This window comes from Pristis pectinata, chromosome 8 (assembly GCF_009764475.1).
Source record: "Pristis pectinata isolate sPriPec2 chromosome 8, sPriPec2.1.pri, whole genome shotgun sequence".
In the NCBI taxonomy this organism is placed as follows: domain Eukaryota; kingdom Metazoa; phylum Chordata; class Chondrichthyes; order Rhinopristiformes; family Pristidae; genus Pristis; species Pristis pectinata.
The window spans coordinates 3,992,440-4,012,845 of NC_067412.1; the positions used below are offsets into that span (position 1 = coordinate 3,992,440).

Here is a 20,406-nt window from a genome sequence, read left to right on the forward strand (position 1 = left end):
TTCCCCAACCCTGGGGAAAAAGACTCTGTGCATTCACCCTGTCAACGTTGATTGGAGTATTTTCCCTCAGATGCCCATTTGACCAGTTCTGGCATCACCTCCTGCCTTGCTGTCAAGGGCAGTTACTCTCACCTCATGGATTCTGCTATCCAGTCCATGTTTGAGGTGACTAACTGCTCTGCCCAGGACCGCAAGAAACTGCAGAGAGTTGTGGACACAGCCCAGTGCATCACGGTCACCAGCCTCCTCTCCTTGGACTCTGTCTTTACCTCTCGCTGCCTTGGTGAAGCAGCCAGCATAATCAAAGACCCCACCCACCTGGGACATTCTCTCTTCTCTCCTCTTCCATCAGTTAGAAGATACAGGAGCCTGAGGGCACGTACCACCAGGCTGAAGGACAGCTTTTACCCCACTGTGATGAGACTACTGAATGGTTCCCTTGAAATGGACTCTGACCTCACGATCTACCTTGTTGTGACCTTGCACCTTATTGCACTGCACTTTCTCTGTAGCTGTGACACTTTACTCTGTACTGTTATTGTTTTTACCTGTACTACATCAATGCACTCTGTACTAATCCAATGTAACTGCACTGTGTAATGAATTGACCTGTAGGATTGGTTTGCAAGACAAGTTTTTCACTGTACCTCGGTACAAGTGACAATAATAAACCAATACCCTAGGGAAAAGAATCTCTGCATTCACCCTGTCTACGTTGATTGGAGTATTTTCCCTCAGATGCCCACTTGACCAGTTCTGGCATCACCTCCTGCCTTGCTGTCAAGGGCAGTTACTCTCACCTCATGGATTCTGCTCTCCAGTCCATGTTTGAGGTGATTCTTGTGGGATCTTGCTGTGCGGCAGCCGGCCGCCACGTCGGCTGCGCTGGACAGACGAAGGCGCTGCATAAATGTAATTTGTTGCTATTACATTATTGGAAAGGCTGGAACGGGCAACGTGGAGAAGGGAGAAGGGACCAGGGGCAACGCTTCAGGTCGACGACCCATCACCCGAGCCGCTCGTTGTTGTTGTTATGGACGACCAGCGGCCCCGCCCACCTGCCCACGTGGTCCGGGGCGGGCTGCCGGCCGACCCACGTGACCGTGTGACGTAGGAACCTTCCCCCCACGGAGCCGCGAGCAGCGCGGACGGCAGCTGACGATCCGGTTTGAGCGCTGGTTACTGCTAGTTAGTCGCCGGTTATCCCGCTGGTTAGCACGCAGCACCTTCCGCTTCCCACTCGGGTTTCGTCATGGTGTCGAGAATGGAGGAGGATCCGCCGGGTATGGCTCGGGGCGGCGGAGGAGGGTGGGAAGGGGTGAGGGGGGATCAGGGAGGGGAGGGTGAGGGGTGGGAGTGAGGGGGGGATCAGACAGGGGAGGGTGAGGGTTGGGAGTGAGGGGGGGATCAGACAGGGGAGGGTGAGGGTTGGGAGTGAGGAGGATCGGGCTGAGGGGAGAGGAGTGGGAGTGAGGGGGATCAGACTGAGGGGAGGGTTGGGAGTGAGGGGGATCAGACTGAGGGGAGGGGTGGGAGTGAGGGGGATCGGGCTGAGGGGAGAGTGGAGTGGGAGTGAGGGGGATCAGACTGAGGGGAGGGGTGGGAGTGAGGGGGATCGGGCTGAGGGGAGGGGAGGGGAGGGTTGGGAGTGAGGGGGATCAGACTGAGGGGAGGGGTGGGAGTGAGGGGGATCGGGCGGAGGGGAGGGTTGGGAGTGAGGGGGATCAGACTGAGGGGAGAGTGAGGGGTGGGAGTGAGGGGGGGATCAGACTGAGGGGAGGGTGGTTGGGAGTGAGAGGGGGATCAGGCTGGGAGGAGGGTGAGGGGTGGGAGTGAGGGGGATCAGGCTAAGGGGAGGGTGAGGGGTGGGAGTGAGGGGGAATCGGGCTGAGGGGAGGGTGAGGGGTGGGAGTGAGGGGGATCAGGGCGAGGAGGATCAGGCTGAGGATGAGGGGTGTGAGGAGGAGGGATCAGGCTGAGGGTGATGAGGGGTGGGGTGTGATCAGGCTGAGGGGGTGAATGGTGATTTGGGTGAGGGAAGATCAGCCTGAGAGGGGATCAGACGGAGAGCGAGTGAGGTGAGGGGGTATCAGGCAGGCATTGAGGGAGGTGGGGGTGAGGGGGCCATCAGGCTGAGGGGTGGGGGTGATGGGAGTGAGGGTGAGGGGGAGAGAGTGGCCGTGAGGGGGATAAGGCTGAGAATGAGGGGTGTGAGGAGGAGGAGGGGTGTGAGGGTGATCAGGCTGAGGGTGGGGTGTGTGAGGAGGAGGAGGGGTGTGAGGGTGATCATGCTGGGAGCGAGGATGAGGGGGGAGTCCGGATGAGGGGGGAGTCAGGGTGAGGGGGGGATCTCGGGTGTTCCCCGTTCCCCTCCCGCACTTGGCTCCCTGCTGATGAAGGGAGGGGATGGGACGTTCAGGTGGGGGTGGGAGTTTATGTCAGCCTTCCCCTGCTGAAACAGTCATGGGATCCACATCACTGAGCCGCCTATTTATGTCGGTGCCTCTGAATAATAAACTTGTTGCTAGTGACATGGATCCAGCAGTGCTAATGTGTGTTAATCTTGCATGCATCACGGACCTGTGTGTGCAACCTACAGTTCTTTAACTGCGATCTGTTTTATTTTGGGCGTTTAGGGGATAGTTTTAAACGTGTCATTTGCAGAATTAAATTCAATATGTTCCTTCTCCGCCCACATTTAACCCCATTCTCCTATAGTTTGGTATACGGGGTCATTTTCATTTTGCTACCTTTGACTTGCAAATGATGGAATTGCATTGCCTCTGGTTTATCTGGTGCTGTCCGGAATTGTGCTATCAGTCGTGGTCTGTTTCGCTGTGCGGCGAGAAAGTGTGTTTCAACTTGTGTTTTCATGGAATTTGATTGATCATTTCAGCCAGGCATCATTAGTATTGAACGTGCGATACTGTACTGTGCCTTCAACAACAAACAATCTGCTTGGAGGAAATCAGTGTGTCGAGCAACATCTGTTGGGGTGGGGGGAGGAATTGTCGATGTTTCCGGTTGAAACCCTGCATCGCCTTGTCTTGTAGGGTCACTAGTTTGCCTAGTAGACCTTCTCTAATGTGAACTAAGAGGATGTCAACTGATTGTGAGGTTTGTTTCTTTTAATGATCAAATTTGGTTACCTCCTATGATCTGATACCCACTTCCCAGTGGGGTCACTTGCTAATAATCAGGATCTTTGGGTAATTATTGTGTCCATCTCCCCGGCCCCCTTCATCATCACCTCAAACTGTGAAGGTGGTGCTGTCTGTTGTATGATCATAACTCTTAACAGCAGCTAACCTGACAGAACCTCTGTGAATATTTTATAATTGCATAACATTAATTTATCAGCATAATTGGTTGGGGAGAAAGTTAAGTAGCTTCAGAGTGGGTGAATTGTTTGAACTGCAGGATGATAGCACTGGAAACCAGGCAGTCTGTCATACCTGTGCGAGGTGATAAGTCATATTTTTGATATTAGGGTGATGTACTTTTGATGTTCATTGATGTAAAGAGCAATGTATGAGCCATTGGCATATCCTTGCAAGCTGTTTGCTGCATTTGTGCCAATAGACATGAGCAGTATGTCCAGCTATCTGTTTTCTATTTTAATCTGCATTCCTGTAACCTTCAAGCATTCATTGTTTTCCATTTGATAGTGTAACTATTTTAGCAGGATTCCAAGATGATCACAATGCAAACTTGGCAGAAGGTTTAAACTGTTTGGTCTTGCTGCAGTTTACTGACATCCATGTTCTCCACTGATTGGTGGGGTTTGGACAACTTTCCTGGCTGATCATTGATGCCACACAACTGTAGTGTTGCCTTCTCCACTGTACCAACTTCTGCCACTGTAGTTTTTCTCTGTACCTAATCTCACTTTCAGTTTTGGCAACTCTCCTTGTAGTTCTGTCCTGTCCAAATATCTCTTATCTCCTGGCGTCTGGTGAGAATATTTTATTCTCCATCATCTGCTGTACCACAGCATTCCCATATTTCTCCGAGGAAAGATGCTGAGAGTGAAGAGCAATTTGTTTCAGGCAGTGAACTCCTGCTAATGTTGACCATTTGAGACACAAGACTGCAGATGCTGGACTGTAGATTGTTTGTTGCTCAAATGTTGACTGTTTTTTGCTCTTTGGGATGATGGGGGTATGTAATCTAGTTGTTAAGATGGCCTTCGTAAGAAATTCCCCTTAGAAGTAAGTTATTAGACCACTTTAATTTATCTTCATCCAATTGCAGTAATACCCAATACTCTCTTCAAAGTATCTTCAGTAGAGCTCACCCTAATTCATTCTTTGTCTGATCACTGGTTATGGTATCTTTGTTCATTTGCACATTGTTTATTTCTCTTTCATATACAATCTGTTTCTTCTTTCAGAATAGGTTTAGCAGAAGTACTTGCAGGCTAGGGCAGTATTCCCAGGCTATGCTGGGAGTACAGTTGGCCAACCCTGACAAGACTTTTCCTATAGGATGTCATCTTATTATTCCGGACTAAATGTGAAAAATAGTTGCCATGACTGGAAATGCATTTTATTTATAATCATGTCTTTTCTGTAATGTACAGTACTTTTTTTCTGCATTGCTTCTCTTGTCACCAGCTTTTCATTACCTGCTATTGTATTCTGATTCCTGCTTTAGTTCCTTGAATATTTCATTTTGTTTCTCTAAAGAATTCTCTGAAACTGGTCTGTTTTCACTGTAAGGAATACTTCTAACATGCATTGCAGGAGAGACTTGAGTCTTTCCTCTTGCAGTGGGAGCTTTAGCCAACAGACGTTATAAAATGTATTTTGCAGATGGAAGGAAATACCCTGGGCTTGAATCTCGGAAATGCCTTGACTTAATTTGTATACGTTTAGATCACGACAGGTTTTTTCAATTGACTGATTCTGACTGGGATCAATACCATTATTCTGAGAGGTGGGTTTTGAGGTAGGATGGGGGAAAGAGGGTGAGAGAAAGAGGGATAAATGCTTCACCCATAGTTGGAGACATTAACCCATTGAAAATGAACAGTTTGTATATTCTACTTTAATAAAGGCTGTGTTCCTCTAGGAGAGGTGAAGAGTATGGGTGGGATGAAGAAGTGCGGACTGTGAAGGAGAAATAATTCAATGACTTGCTTCAGTACAAGTAACTGGAATTAGAGAGTTATGCTTTGATTTGTTGAGTTGTCTGGCTCTATTTGTGTATATGTTTGCCCCTGAGGAATTGTCTAACTATAATATCCATTTTGTGTTGGAAAAGTTTCAGGTCAGAGACCCTTTGTCAGAACTGAAAGGTCTCCAATCTGAAACGTTGATTGTTTCACTTCCCACAGACACAGCCCGTCCTGCTGAGTGTTCCCAATATTTCTGATTTTGTTTTAGAATCGGGAGTCACTATTTGAAAATAAAGAGTTGCCCATTTAAAAGTGACATGAGATATAGTGCTTTCTTTGGGAGTTGTGAGTCTTTGGAACTCTCTTTCTCAAAGGCTGGTGGAAACAGAGTTTATTAAAAGGTGGAACGTCCTTGAAGGGCCAGGTGACCCATTCAAGCTCCTACACCTACTTACCTTCCCCCTCTCACCTGGACTTAACTATCACCTGCCAGCTTGTACTCCTCCCCCTCCCCCGATATTTTTATTCTGGCTTCTGCCCTCTTCCTTTCCAGCCCTCTTCCTTTCCAGCCCTGATGAAGGGTCTTGACTTGAAACGTCGACTGTTTATTTCCCTCCATAGATGCTGCTTGACCTGCTGAGTTCCTCCAGCATTTTGTGTGCCAAACTCTTAGTTGGTATGTTTGTGTACTTGGTATCACCTTTGTGTTTAAGTGTCAAGAGACTTAGTGTGGCTAGTTTATTGAAGAGGAGAAAAGCTTCAGAATAACAGTATTACATTGATTTTGAGTTTATTTCTGGTAACTATTATGCCTTATATATGATGTATTGCATCTACAGTCATATTATTGTGTACTTGACATGTGACAGAGTTGGTACCCTGCATAGGGTGACCTGTTACCATCCATACAGATTTATTACACCAATTTAATGATTTCAGTTTCAGTATAGAATTTTAATAACTTGGTAATTTTCTTCTGTAATATTTTCAAAAATTTTAGTTTGTTACCATATTGCAAAATACTTCTAAAATGTTGTTGCAATGATGGAATGAAGTGATGACATTTGCAAGCTGATTTAAATTTGTCATTTTTATGCAAGGAGTATGTTAAATGGTGGTTTGTGTTGGTTTTGGTTATAAAATTATTTCGTCTGAGATAAAATCTATGGCATTTTGTTTTTGTAGACTTGGCAAACGTATAAAACTAAGATGAACTTTCAAGAACAAGTGCAATTATTTTCCTTGAGACCATGCATGTGGTGTGTGCATGTAGCCTTTGGCACCAGCTAACAAGGAGAGAGAATGTTTTTCACGAAATTCCGAAGACTTGAAAGTGGTTGAGAATGCAGGCAGGACAGAAGGCAATTGTAACCAACGAGGTGTGGTGGTTCAAGAGCTTGGGAAGTCTCAGATTTGATGATGTTGGATGAAATGACTGGAAAATATATAAATATATTAAAAGGTTTGATGGAGATGGAAAGAAATTGGGCAGACATGACTAAAATGGAAATGGGGGTGGGGAGGTTGGAGTTGAGAAAGAATTGAGCAAAAGTCTAGCAACGGTATTTTAATTCTTTAGGATTTTTGAGCAACCTGAGTTTAAAATATGCCTTTTCAATGAGATTCCTTTATTGGAAGCAGTGGTATGAAAATGAAGTTAATTATATGGTTGGTTCTCTCACAGGGAGTTGGGTAACTTTCCTGATGCTCAGTGCCTGAATTATTTGAGTGGAAGATTTTGTTGCAGTACCCCAGGACAATGATCAAAATCAGTATGGAACGGCAATGTCTCTGTAAAGGAGACTGTTAGTCATGCATCATTGCATTGAGGTTAATGCGGTGCAAAAAGAGTAGAGGAATTATTTTTAAAAGGGCAGATTTCCCTGATTTTTTTTAAAAGTTGATTTCTTGCTACAGAATGTTAAATGAGGCACCAGGATGAGGACTTTAGCAGATCATTCTGGAACTTTACTTGGTCATTTGAAAAGGAATTCCTGGGTATTCAGAAGGTTGACATCAAGTAGAGTGAGGCAAGAGTGATTAATGATAAAATGGCTGCCAGATTTCCAAGAGTGACATTTATCAAACAGCAAGGGAGTAATTATTGAAAGAAGAGATATCAATAAAACAAAGCATCAAATTAAGACGGTACTGCCAGAAGCAGCTGGAAGGGATGAAAATTGAAACACCCACGCTTTTTTTTAGAAGAAAAGCATGGTACATTGATGTGCTTCAAACGTTTTTTTGGAGTCATTTATATAGTAGGAAAATGGTTTGTGTACACGTGGGCAGAGTATTTGGTTGAGTATTCAGGCTAAGTATATATTTAACAAAAGCATTTGCGTTGAAGGAGGAACAATTGGAAAATTTGTAATTGCAGTAGCCACTGGGGAGAAGATTTAAGCTATTGTTTATGTGCGTAGGAGGGAAACTTGGGGTGGTTGTGGAAAGTGAGCTGGTTAATGATGACTAGTGGTGCCCCAGAAGGTTCAATGTCTGGATTTCATTATGTTTATTAATGATGTCCATAAGGAAATTATAAACTAAATATCTGAACTGTGATTTTCTCAAGTGTAGAATTCTCCCTATTTTTGTCCCTCTATTTTGGCACCCATTGTCGACAGGATGTGAAAGTGGGCTGCTGGTATGCTCTAGTACATGCTCTTGGGACTGGAATTGTCCCCAGTCCCACTGTCCCCTCCCCCTTCCATGAAAGTGCACTCTATCAGTTTTGAAGCTGAAATGTGAAAGATTGTGAAGGTTTGCGACTTTGGCTGATTGGAAAGCATTGGTGTTGTAGCACGATGCCAAAATACCAGGGTTGATATCATGGAATTCACACCAGTGTTGTATAGCAAAACAAAATTGTTAGTTCTGTAAATGGAAAGCTTGCTGTAGGGACATAAGACCAGTTGGGCTGCAAACCAACTTAGTGCCCTTTCCTGTTCTTGCTTGGGTAATGTTTTGATAAATTCCCAACTCTTATTTGTTCTGGTTTTGGTCTGTTTGTTTCTTTTCTGTCTTTACCGGTTTTCACTGTAGAGGAGCTTCAGAGAAATGGGTCAGGTCAGTAAAAAAAAGGAAACTGCAGCCATCTGTTTGCCTGCACTTGGATTTGCCCATTGTCTGTGATGCTGCACTGTTGAAGGTGTTGTCTCTGTGGCATTTAAACCAAATCAGCTTCGTGTCATACAGCCAATCAGAACAGAAACAGGCCCTTCGTCCCACAGTATCCATGCTATCAAGGACTCATCTATACTAATCCCATTTACTAGCACTTTGTCCATTAGCCTTCTGTACCTTGTTGATACAAGTGCTTCATTATATACTTAAATGTTGTGAGAATACCTGCCTCCACTACTGCCCTCTGGTAGTGTGTCCTAGTTTCCAATACCCTCTGGGTGAATAACGTTCCTCCTCTGATCCTTGCTGAGCCTCTTGCCCCTTACCTTAAATCTGTGCCCTCTAGCTTTAGACACCTTTGCTATGAGAAAAATTTTCCTGCTATCTACCTCTCTATGCCTTACATAATTTTGTATACTTCCATCAGTGCCCACCTTGGTCTTCTCTGCTCGAAGAAAAACCAACCTAGCCTGTTCATTTTCTCCTTGTAACTGAAATGTTCCGTCCAGGCAACTGGTGAATCTCCTCTGCATCATCCTCTCCAGTGCAATCGGGTCCTTCCTATAGTATACACGCAATAGTACAGCGATGGCCAAGCCAATGTTTTGTAAAGTTGTATCATAACCTCCCTGCTCCCATATTCCATGTCCCAAGGGTCCCTGGAGGTAGCAGCACTGGTGATAGTGGATAAGGTGGTAGAGAAGGCACACAGGATACTTGGATGTACACCAAGCCCCCTCTGTCCCTCAATATTCCTTAGGACCCCACAATTCATTGTATATGTCTTACCCTTGTTTGTCCTCGCAAAGTGCATCATCTCATGTTTATCGGGATTAAGTTCCATGTGCCAATTTTTCTGCCCATCTTACCAATTGATCAATATCATCTTGGTCTGATATCGTAGCGGTTAGCGTAACGCTACTACAGCGCCAGCGACCCGGGTTCCATTCTGGCCGCTGTATGTAAGGAGTTTGTATGTTCTCCCCGTGACTGTGTGGGTCTTCACCGGGTGCTCCGGTATCCTCCCACATTCCAAAGACGACGGGTTAGGAAGTTGTGGGCATGCTATATTGGTGCTGGAAGCGTGGCAACACTTGCGGGCTGCCCCCAGAACACACTATGCAAAGATGCATTTCACTGTGTGTTTTGATGTACATGTGACTAATAAAGAAATCTTATCCAACTATCCTCCTATCAATAACACTTCAAAACTTCTACCTTTCTAGATGAATGTTTTTTAAAAAAAGTCATGACATTCAGTGAAGAAGGGTAGGTGAGTCCTCCCCAGTTTCCTGGCTAATATTTATTAATGCTGCTTGACTGAGTATTTCCAGGATTTTTTAAAAAATGGAGTCATTTATATTTGTTATTGCCTGTGGGGCTGTGTTGTACCTAAGGTGGCTGCTGTGATTCTTACCTGACATCGACTACACTCGTAAAACTGCACTGCACTAATGCTTTTGGTGAAAAATATTGAATGGCTTTTGATATTCTGTAACCTGTAGTTAAAACAAAAAATAAGGTGGAAACTGTTTCTACTGACTGATGTAACATGGAAGGTTGGTCAAGGGAACTGTATAAGCATAATGGATTACTGTTTTGTGTAATGTCATAAAAGGTTCTATGCAAATGTGAGTCTGTTTGTTCTTTTATGCTGGTGTTGTTGTTAAGCAGGCAGGCACAGCCATCTGTTGCTTTGCTTAATACATGAGTAAACCTGGGTGATTAACGTTCAGTGTTTGTAACTGACTGCCTTTTGGTGTGTTTGGACCATGCCCAGGTGATGCCTTGCCAGTGCTGATTGATGTTTGGGGAGCCTTCGCCTTTCCCCAGTTAATGCGCAAATGTTTCCTTTCAAAGTTTTTAAAAGTGGTGCTTAAGTAAAATGGATCATGTTAAAATGATCCTTGTAAAGGAGCAAAGATGAGCTGAGATAACAAAAAATCCTCCCGCATGTGCACTAATTTCATCATTCTCTAATTCTAGCAACAATACACGGTGTGGGAGAAGGATTGTGCTTTCAGCCTTTGAGCTGAGAATAGTTTGGGGAGCACCGTGGAAGTGTTACATAGCTAGGGTTGGGTAGGATCAATGCAGTGCTGTAGGGTTGGGCAACATTGAGGGGATGCTGCACAGTCACAAGGTGGTAGTGGGCAACATCAGAGGTTTTAAATTGTACTTTATTTGTAATAGTTATAAATGTACATTACAGTACTTTTGTATGTTGCCATTCACACAATCCACTACTTGCTTGCATAATTAATATATCAACATGACATCAACTTTTTCTTAACATATGTTCTATGAACAAATAAGTTGAAGGGTTCCAGTCCCTTGGTGAGAAATGGCTTGTGGGGGGACGTGGGGGGTGGGGTGGTGCTTAAACTTCCGTGGTAGCTGCACAGGGTGTTGCTCGGTACATGGCCCTGGAGCATTTAGCTGTGGAAAGCTACCTGCACTGGAACACTAGCAAGTTTTGGGCAAACTCAAGGTGACCTTTTTCCAAGTTGATAATCTTGCATTAACGGTTGATGTTTGTCTTGGTGTACATCCCAGGGGAGAGATGTCCTGTCGCAGGGTGAGGGTGGGGTGCAAGGGGGGCTCCATGGTAGGGCCAAGGGGGAGTTGCATTCTGAGGTCCTGCCTCCAGTAGTGTATGGATTAGTTTGTATGAAGTATTCAGATTTTATCAGATGTTCTGATGAAGCAAATGTGGATAAATTGTTTTCACCAGGATGTAAGGTAATTGACAGAAGAACAAAATTCATCCATTTTAGGGGAGATTGTTGGGAAAACACAGTTTTTTTTATTATGAATAGCATTCAATGTTTGCGAGTTTTTTAAAAAGACGAGTTGAAAATAGTTTCTCAATGAATGGAATAACATGAAAAGTCAAGAAATCAGCTTGAGAGTAATGAATTTTTGCTTGGTGAAAACAGCTTTCAACAACGTAAGCCAAGATGGTTGTTGAGACAAAGAAAATGGATTATATTGCCAGATATGTGATGTGAGATGTCCAACAAGGTGCAAAATTGCAGGTTTCGAGCATATTTCTCATTGCTCATCAAAAGATATTCTCTTACAGGAAACAGTATGCAAACGAAAATACTTAAATTAACGCTATTTGCATCTCATTGGAAAAGATTATAGCATGGCTTCCTCTCGTATTGTTTGGTTCTATATTACAAATATGCTTTGGTGTTTCAGTAAGATTGTTGAATTGGTATTCTACTTGAGGTGTTTTTTGTCATGGCAGTGATGGTAATGTACTGTGTTTTAGCCCATTGGCTAATAGAGGTTAATAAAATCCAATTATCTGTACTTAAAATTGCAGGAGCATATAGAAGTTAATTGGCATAAAGCACATTGGATTTAATTATATAAAGAATATTGCATTTCCTCTGGAGGAGTAATGGCTGTCTTGGGGGAGGTGAACAGTCCTAAAGTAAAACGGACAAACAGTAACGTAGGCAAATTGAGTTCATCTTCTGCCAGATTTAATCCTTCGCGTTTCATGTATAGTTTTAATTTGTGGGTCTAAAGGGGTGTACTTGTGTGTCTGTGCATGATTTTGTTCTTCTTAGCAGCAGTGCAATGCTGCATTCACTACATTTTCTGGTTGAGGAGCTACCCTTTCAGGTGAGGGTGGCTTATATGAGTTGGAGCTTAGAAGTATAAGACGTGTTCTCACTTGAGCATAATATTTCAGGTGTGGTTGGGGGAGAGAGAGGTCGGACTGCTCCTCCAGTGGATGTTAAGTGCATATTAGACATTTAACTTTGTAATGTGTACATCTGTAATATGGATGAATCTAATATTGCCCTCCAAAGTGGTCAAATTTAAATTCACAGATTCTGTAAAGGATTGACTGATGCCAAAGCTATTTTCGTCCTGGCTAAAGAGCTAGAAGTAAGGCCATGTGTGTGTGTACATGAGTTGCAGTGTGCTGGGCACAGTATAGATCTGGTGTTGAAAGGCTTCATTGAGCTGTCTGACTGGGACCTGGGCCCTCTCCCTTGTGTTGCCAACTGTCTGGATATATTCCTGGAAGTTTCTCCACCATGACCTCGTGGCTTTGACTGCACCACCCCATTTAAACAGCTTTCTTTCCCCTTTGGTAATATATTTTGTTGAACACCTTTGATTGTTCTAAGCAATCCAGACAAAAAATAGCAATGTTCAAGAGTTCAATCATCAGCTCCTGGACTCTCCCAGGCCATTCCTGGAAGGTTGACAATTGAATTGAACTGCCATTGCTCATTGTTGAATTGTGTCAGTATTACAAAACAGACATCAGAGTTAGTTTATTAAATTGTATGATTTGTACATCCTGCAGAAGAAATGCAATTGAGAGATGGCGCAATGTCAGTAACATTTGCAAGTTTCCCTAGTTCCAGCCGGAATTTAGGTGCAGGAATAACAGCCTTCTGTTTCAATTATTCAATCAAGCCTGGAGAGTTAATATTGTGTATCTGGATGATTAAATCTTCTTTTAATCTGCATTACAATAGTGACTGTACTTAAGGAAAAGTACCTTATTGGCTACAAAGTACATGGGAATAATTTGAAAGGTGCAATAGAAATGCAAGTCTTTCTTTAATTGCATTTGGCATCATACATGGAGCCAGACCAGAGCCATTTTGTAAGAGAAATGTTGTTACCCTTTCTCTATCCACTATAACTTCTCCCTCTCCCCCCCTTCCCCTCGGTCTCCCTCTCCCTCTCTCAACAGGGAGGGAGGTGTGTCTCACATTAGCAGGAGGATGTAATGCTGGATGAAAAATCTGGAAAATTCTCATGGCTCAGTGGGTCATTCAGATTTTAATTGTGTGCTGATCTGTTGTGGAAAGGGTAGGGTGGGAATAAGTTACATAATGGATCACAGGAAGCTAATCTAACTAAAGCAGAAGGAACTAGGTGGTGCTAATCACACAACTATGCTCCACTGCTCTGACTGTGACTGCGGTGTAAACATTTGCCAAGTTTCCTTCTGTTTTCAATACCAGGGGAATCTAAATCTGAATAGAAATCCATGCATCCTTCAGTATGGTCATAACCAGTGTGGCGTCACTCGGATATAATGGACGTTTCCCATTGATAACTGATGTGATCTGACCTCCAGTGTAACTAGTTAAACACAGAACTGTTTATGTAAAAATGTGAATGGATCAGGTTCTATTCTGCCAACTTCTTGTATCACTAGGCTCAACTCCATTAACCCTCTGGTAGAATCGGAAAGGTGTGCAACTTGCTTTCTTGCCCTGTGTATCTGCTTTTGGGAGTGATTTCCATCTGCAACCCTGATGATTCCTCCCTGCTCACCAGTGGCTGTGACTGTAAAGTAAGCATTTGCCAAGTTTGCTTCTGCTTTCAATGCCAGGTGAATCTAAATCAAATAGAAATCCACACATTCTTGGGATTGGGTTGTAACCCACCCCAGCCCAATTCATACTTTTGTGGTCTGATTTCTCTCACTACTCTTCCTGCTTTCCCATACCGTCCTTCTCCTGTTTGTCCCTTTTCTGTGCTGTGATCCCCAGTGATCCATTGTCAATGAGCTTCTTGTATTTAATTGCCTCAGCAGCACTGTTGCTTTGAGTAATCCTCCAATGAATGGTGCAGTGCTTCTCAGCACGTCACCTTGAACTCTGTTCTCCTCTTCTTACCTGATCCATCCAACAGTTGCTTTCACTGTAATCTAGGCTAAAGTGACACTGCCAGTATTGAGGGAGTGCAGCACAGTCTGTGGTGGTGCTTCAGGTAAGACTAAACCATGGCCAATAAAATGAAATACTCACATTTTGAAGAGCAGGGGTGCTCTCCCTGGTGTTTTCATCAATATTTGTACTCTGTAAACATTCTCTAGAACAGATTATCTGGTTGTTATCTCAGGGGAATTGCTGTGGAAAAAATTAGTTGCTGCATTTTGTACATTTATAATAGTGACTTCACTTCAAAAGTACATCATTGCTGTAAAGCAGTTTAGTCCTTCCTGGAGTGAAAGGCACCATTGTGGGTGCTTGTTGTTGTATTGCTGCCCTAAGCTACTTTGCATTGGTGTTTTCCTTCCCCACCTACCCCCCCCGCCCCCGAATAGCTTCCAATCCTTCAACTCTTCTTCTTTTTAACCTAGTACAGCTGGACAACAGCAGGCATCATATTTTACTGTGAGATGAGCTTCAAACTTCTTAACTGAGGTGTGTCCATCTCATCCTCTGGGGATAAACTTTCGGAAAGATGTAAAGATCCTTGAGGGGGTGCAGAAAAAAAAATGGAATAATCCCATGGATGAGTAGTTTTGGCTTCAAGGTTAGGTTGGAAAAACTGGTTGTTGTCCTTGGAGCAAAGAAAGCTCAGGAGATTTGATGAAGGTGTACAAGATTCTGATAGGTTTAGATAAGGTAGACAAAGAAGTTTGCCACTTCCAAACTTTGGACCATTGTGTCTGTGCCAACCATTGGGTAACTATCTATACTAATCCCATTTTATGGCACTTGGCCTAAAGTCTTCTACACTGTGGTGTTTTAGATGCTCATGTAAATGACTAAATGTTGTGAGAGTACCTGCCTCCACCCTCAGCTGGTGTGTTCCACATTGTCCTGTGCCTCTAAGTATATATAACCTCCTTTGTCCCTCATAGGTCCCACCCTACCTGCTTACTACTTACACATGGGTCAAAGATTTTGGCTCCTTCTGGATTCATCTGGTACACTTTAGACTTGACCATTCCAATGAGCTCCCTTGTAAACTTGGGGTCACGCAAAACTAGTGTTCTAACTCAACCTTCACTCCAGTGTTTGCTGACCTACACTAGCACCTGATCAAGCAATGTCTTGATTAAAAAATGTTGTACTTTGTTTAAACCCCAACCCCTCTCATGCTGTCACTCCCTCCCATTCTCTATAACTTTCTCAATCAGTATATTCCTCAGATCTCTGTGCTTCAGGTCTCTTGATCCAACCTCCCCATGACTTAGTTGCTCCATAATAAAAACAGAAAATGCTGGAAAAACTCAGTAGGTCAGCAGCATCTGTGGAAAGAGAAATACTTAACACTTCAGGTTGGACTGATGAAGGATCTTCAACATGAAGTGTTAACTATTTCTCTTCCACAGACGTTGCCTGACATGCTGAGTTTTTCCCAGGATTTTATGCTTTTTTTTCAGATTTTCAGCATCTGCAGTGGGTTTGATTTTCATTAAATTGCTTCATCTCTGGTGGTTGTTCATTCGAGCTGCCATCTCTACATTTCTTAAAATCTCTCCTGCTCCAAGGTAATCATTAACACCTGGTCCTAATCTCTTCTTAAGTGCATGGTAAATTTGGTTTGGTGATCGCGTCCTGCAGACCTCTTTGAGACATTGAATATATGCACTGGTCTTAACCTAATAAAATCTGTTTCATTCTTTTGAGTGAGAGTGTGAAGTCACAGGTCTGCTAGAGGCCAAGTTAGCATGAATGTTATTACAACAATATACTAATGTCCTGGGACCAGCTTAAGATGAGTTAAAGCTGCTTTCATTGCATAGCCATATTCCATTTGGATTCAAGACAAGATGGTTCTTGTCAGATTGCTAACTGCTGTTAACCTATTCCAATGTCAAACATATAGAGTAGGTTTCCGATGGGTTTATGGATGGGTTGTAGAAGTCGCTCAGTCGGTGGCAATGGCTGAGAATACAGCAGGGTTTATGCACAAAATGTGAATTGGCATAAAGAATGAGTTGTTACAATGTGCTGAGGCATTATTGTTAAATGAGGTCAGTAGCAGCCTGGAATATTGATAACCTTCCAAGGGTTCTGGAAAGTACATGATTATTCTTCAGCATTTGTCTGACTCATCAGTACTGGAACAAACTCTTGCTTGTAGTGTGGAAACAAAATATTGGAAATAGGCCTCTGCTCCTATTCAAATTCATATCACGATTGTAATTAGTAGAACAATTGAGGATGACTTGAAGGTAAGTCTACAGACCACACTTCTCCTCTTGTTTACAAAATTGAGATCTTATATTTGCATTGAATCTCAGTTCAGATAACATCAGAGTTAAGTGCAAAGTTCAGGATGTTGCATGGCTGGGGAAATTGGAACAGAGGGACCTAGGAGTACAAGTGCATTGTTTGTTGAAAGCGCATCACAGGTAGACAGGGTGGTTGAAAAGGTGTTTAGCACGCTGGCCATCATCAGTCAGGGCTTTGAGTATGGGAGTGAGACATTATGTTGCAGTTGTATAAGTCGTTGGTGAGGCCCACACTTGGAGTACTGTGTACAGTTTTGGTCACTCTGTTATAGGAAAGACATGGTTAAACTGGAAAGAGTGCAGATAAGATTTATGTTGCCAGGACTAGAGGGCCTGAGTTATAGGGAGAGGTTGGCCAGGCTTGGTCTTTATTCCTGGAATGTAGGAGAATGAGGGGTGTCGTTACAGAAGTGTTTAAAATTATGAGAGGCATAGATAAGGTGGACAGTAACAGTCTCTTCCCCAGGGTAGGGGAGTCCAAAACTAGGGGGCATGAATTTAGGGTGAGAGGGGAAAGATTTATAAGAGACCTGAGGGGCAACTTTTTCACGCAGAGGGTGGTGAGTATATGAAATGAGCTGCCAGAGGAGGTATAATGGTATCAGTTAAGAAGCACTTGGATAGGTACGTGGAGGGGCGGGGCTTGGAGGGATATGGGCCGAACACAGGAATTGGGGACTAGCTAGGTGGACGACGTGGTCGGCATGGACTGGCTGGGCCAAAGGGCCTGTATCCATGCTGTATTGCTCTATGACTCTAAAATTCATAAAGAGATGTTGCATTTACATTGAATCTCAGTTCTGATAACATCAGAGTAAGTGCAAAATTTAGGATGTTGCATAGCTGGGGAATTTTACCTTTGAGCGAGTAGCATGGTTGGGCTATTTTGTTTAGAATAAGGGTGTATAAACTTATGAAATGTCCAGATGGTGTGAACGGAAACCATCCACGGCCATCAGCAGAAAGGTTGGTAACGAAGGAGTAATAATACAGGAAACACTGCATATGCTCAGCATTTGTGAAGAGAGAAGTACAGTTAACATTTCAGCTCCAAGAGGAGAGAGACTTAAGGCAAGAGACAACAGATTCTCATTATATTTGAAAAGCTACCTGGAAGAGCACTTCTAGAACTGTAACCTATCTGGCTGTAGACCAAGCTAGAAAGTGCGCTTAGCCTCAATGCCTTCTTTTTGGAGGGGTAAATGGGTGGGAGTTGGGTGACTGTGTGGACACAAATTAGACAAGTGGCCTTCTCCAACATTGATATTATTGAGTTTGCGCATTTTCGTTTAGAGGAAGTTAAGCCGTGAGACAGCAGGAATAATTTTATATTTTACCTGCTTGCAATGAAACTCTGAGGCACAGCACAATATTTTAACTTGTCCTCCCCATTTTCCTTTCCCCACCACTGGGTTTCATTCTTCAATTTCCTCCTCCGCCACGAGAATTTTGAGAACTTATTTTGCATATTCTGGCTCTTTCAACAGATGCGTCAGGAAATGCTCCTGGGTGAGGAAGCTCACCAGTTTCCTATTCAGTGTCGCAGGTTATACTCACCACAGGGAATAAACTGGTCTCGCATTACCAAAAGCTACAGCCAGTAAACAGTCAAACAGCACTGACTGTTCACATGCTGCTTCATGGCCTGTAGACCAATCCTGGGAGTCTGTCCCATGGTTCTGCAAGTTTCACATTCATGTGGTTCGTCTCTTCTCTCTTTCTTTCCTTCCTCTTAATGTGCTTGTTTCCTTGTGTTATCTTTAACTCGGACTTCATCTCTGCTTTTCCAATCCTTCCACAGTTGTCTTTTCTCTCCCTGTCTTGGCCCACCCGTGTACTCTCTCACGTACTCTCGTGATCTATGGGTGTGGTAAAGGGAGAGCACAGAGATCAGTAACCACTCTGCATTGCTGGAATGGTTATCATTTTTGTTTTCCTGACTGTATTGTCAAATACGTTTGCATACGGAATTCCCAAAGGGCATGTTAAGTTCAGTAGGGTTAGTTAGGAATTGTGTCCAACTCCTAAACCATTTTCCACGTTGTATCGTACTTCCTTGTTTAGCAATTTTTTTTAAATTTAAAGAAAGGGCTAGACTCAATCAGTTCATTACATGCTAAATGGGGCAGTCTGGAACTAAGAGAATGAACCTTAAAATTGGAGCCAGACACTTAAGGAGTGATGAGGTAGGGCCTTTTCCATACACAGTGATGTCTGGAACTTTCTCCCTACATAGCTGAGAGACTGGTGGTCAATTGAAAATTCTTGGAACTTAAAATTATAGATTGATTTTGTTGGGCAAATGTATTGAGTACAGAACCAAAGTGGAACTTGGTTAACATTGATTACGATGCCATTGGCGAGGGGTGGGGACACCACTTGAAACATTTAATGATCTCCTGTTGGTATGCCATGCAGAAAAATAGGAAAGACAATTGATTTAGGAATTGGTGGAAAGGCATGCCAGTTTGATTTTGTTTGACTTTAATGGAAGCATCAGCTCTAGTCATGCACAACTTGCAGGACCACTGGATCATTTCCTTTCACAGTACAAGGTTAAAGATTCTGTGTACTGTTTCAGTTGGAGTAACCAGTAATCGACATCTTGGCGGTCAGAGTTGATTGACTTTGTACATGGTTGGTGGTTTCCTTAGAATCATAGAAACTTATTTTAGCCCCCCAAAAAACCAACTTTGGGATGATTGAGCATGTAAAGTCTTTGAAAATCTGCTCAAACCTCCTTCCATCCTGACAATTCTGGCATTGTTTGAGACGCAAGAAACTGCAGGTGCTGGAAACTGGAGCAAAAGATAAACTGCTGGAAGAATTCATTGGGTCAGGCTGCATCTGTGGAGGCAAAGCAATGGTTGACGTTTCGGGTCGAGACTTTGGATCGGCTATTGTGTGTTGTGAGAGGGGCAACCAATCCATTGACTGCTTATTTAAATATTATAATGAGGCTGCGAGCTTCACGTTGCATCTCTGTCAGGTTTAGAAGTGGGGCTGCTGGAGCTTTAGGAGAAACTTGGTGTTCTGGGAGGCAAAGGATGTAAGGTTGTTGCATGGAAGAGGTAAGTTTTTCCTGTATTGTTTGAGGGCCAGAGGAACAAGAGTAGTTAGACTGTGCCCCTGTTCTCCCCACTCCACTAACCAGGCTGCCAATCATCCAGTGAAAGGCTCCCTATCTGCTGTAGGGTGGGATTTCTTATTTCTTGCCTGACAGAGGCAATAGTATTCCAAATGGAGACCTTGCTGTGAGGGAAAAAAATACACATACTCTCTTCTTCCACCCCCTCCCTCTCTCCAGCTTGGTAGGTTGATGCCACTGAAGCAAAGGAAGGGCCATACAGCCTGGTCTTCGAAAGGACAGTTGCATTTGTCTCCCACCGAAGCTCTCCTCTGTGACCCTGCAAATAAGATAAGATAAGATATCCTTATTAGTTGCATGTACATCGAAACACACAGTGAAATGTATTTTTGCGTAGAGTGTTCTGGGGGCAGCCCACAAGTGTCGCCACGCTTCTGGCGCCAACATAACATGCCCACAACTTCCTAACCCGTACATCTTTTGAATGTGGGAGGAGACCAGAGCACCCGGAGGAAACCCACGCAGACACTGGGAGAACGTACAAACTCCTTACAGACAGCGGCTGGAATTGAACCCGGGTCGCTAGCGCTGTAATAGCGTTACGCTAACCGCTACACTATTGTGCCTGCTTTGAGTAACTGTGCAGTTGCTTTTTGAAATTTCCTGTGGAATCTGCTTCTGCCTCACTTTTAGAACAGAGAACATAGAACATTACAGCACGGTACAGGTCCTTCAGCCCACGATATTGTGCCGACCTTTTAGCCTACTCTAAGATCAATCCAACTATTCACTCCCACATACCCTTCCATTTTTCTATCATCCATGTGCCTGTCTAAGATTCTCTTAAATGTCCCTAATGTATCTGCCTCTACCAGCACCACCGGCGGCACGTTTCATGCACCCACCACTCTCCGTGTAACAAAAAAAAAATTACCTCTGGTATCCCCCCTGTACTTTCCTCCTATCACCTTAAACTTACACCCCCTCATGTTAGCCATCTCCACCCTGGGAAAAAGTCTCTGGCTGTCCACTTGATCTTTCCTTCTTAACATCTTG

General features: G+C 43.7%; 1 protein-coding gene across 1 annotated transcript in view; it reads left to right on the top strand.

Annotated features, from left to right (window-relative positions):
- Positions 1-1,124: 1,124 nt before the first annotated feature.
- Positions 1,125-20,406, top strand: part of cyth3a (cytohesin 3a) — an 81,744-nt gene continuing 62,462 nt past the window's right edge. Inside the window, 1 exon segment of the mRNA XM_052022521.1 lies at positions 1,125-1,283. Coding sequence (XP_051878481.1) covers positions 1,253-1,283 — 31 coding nt within the window. The 5' untranslated portion in view covers positions 1,125-1,252.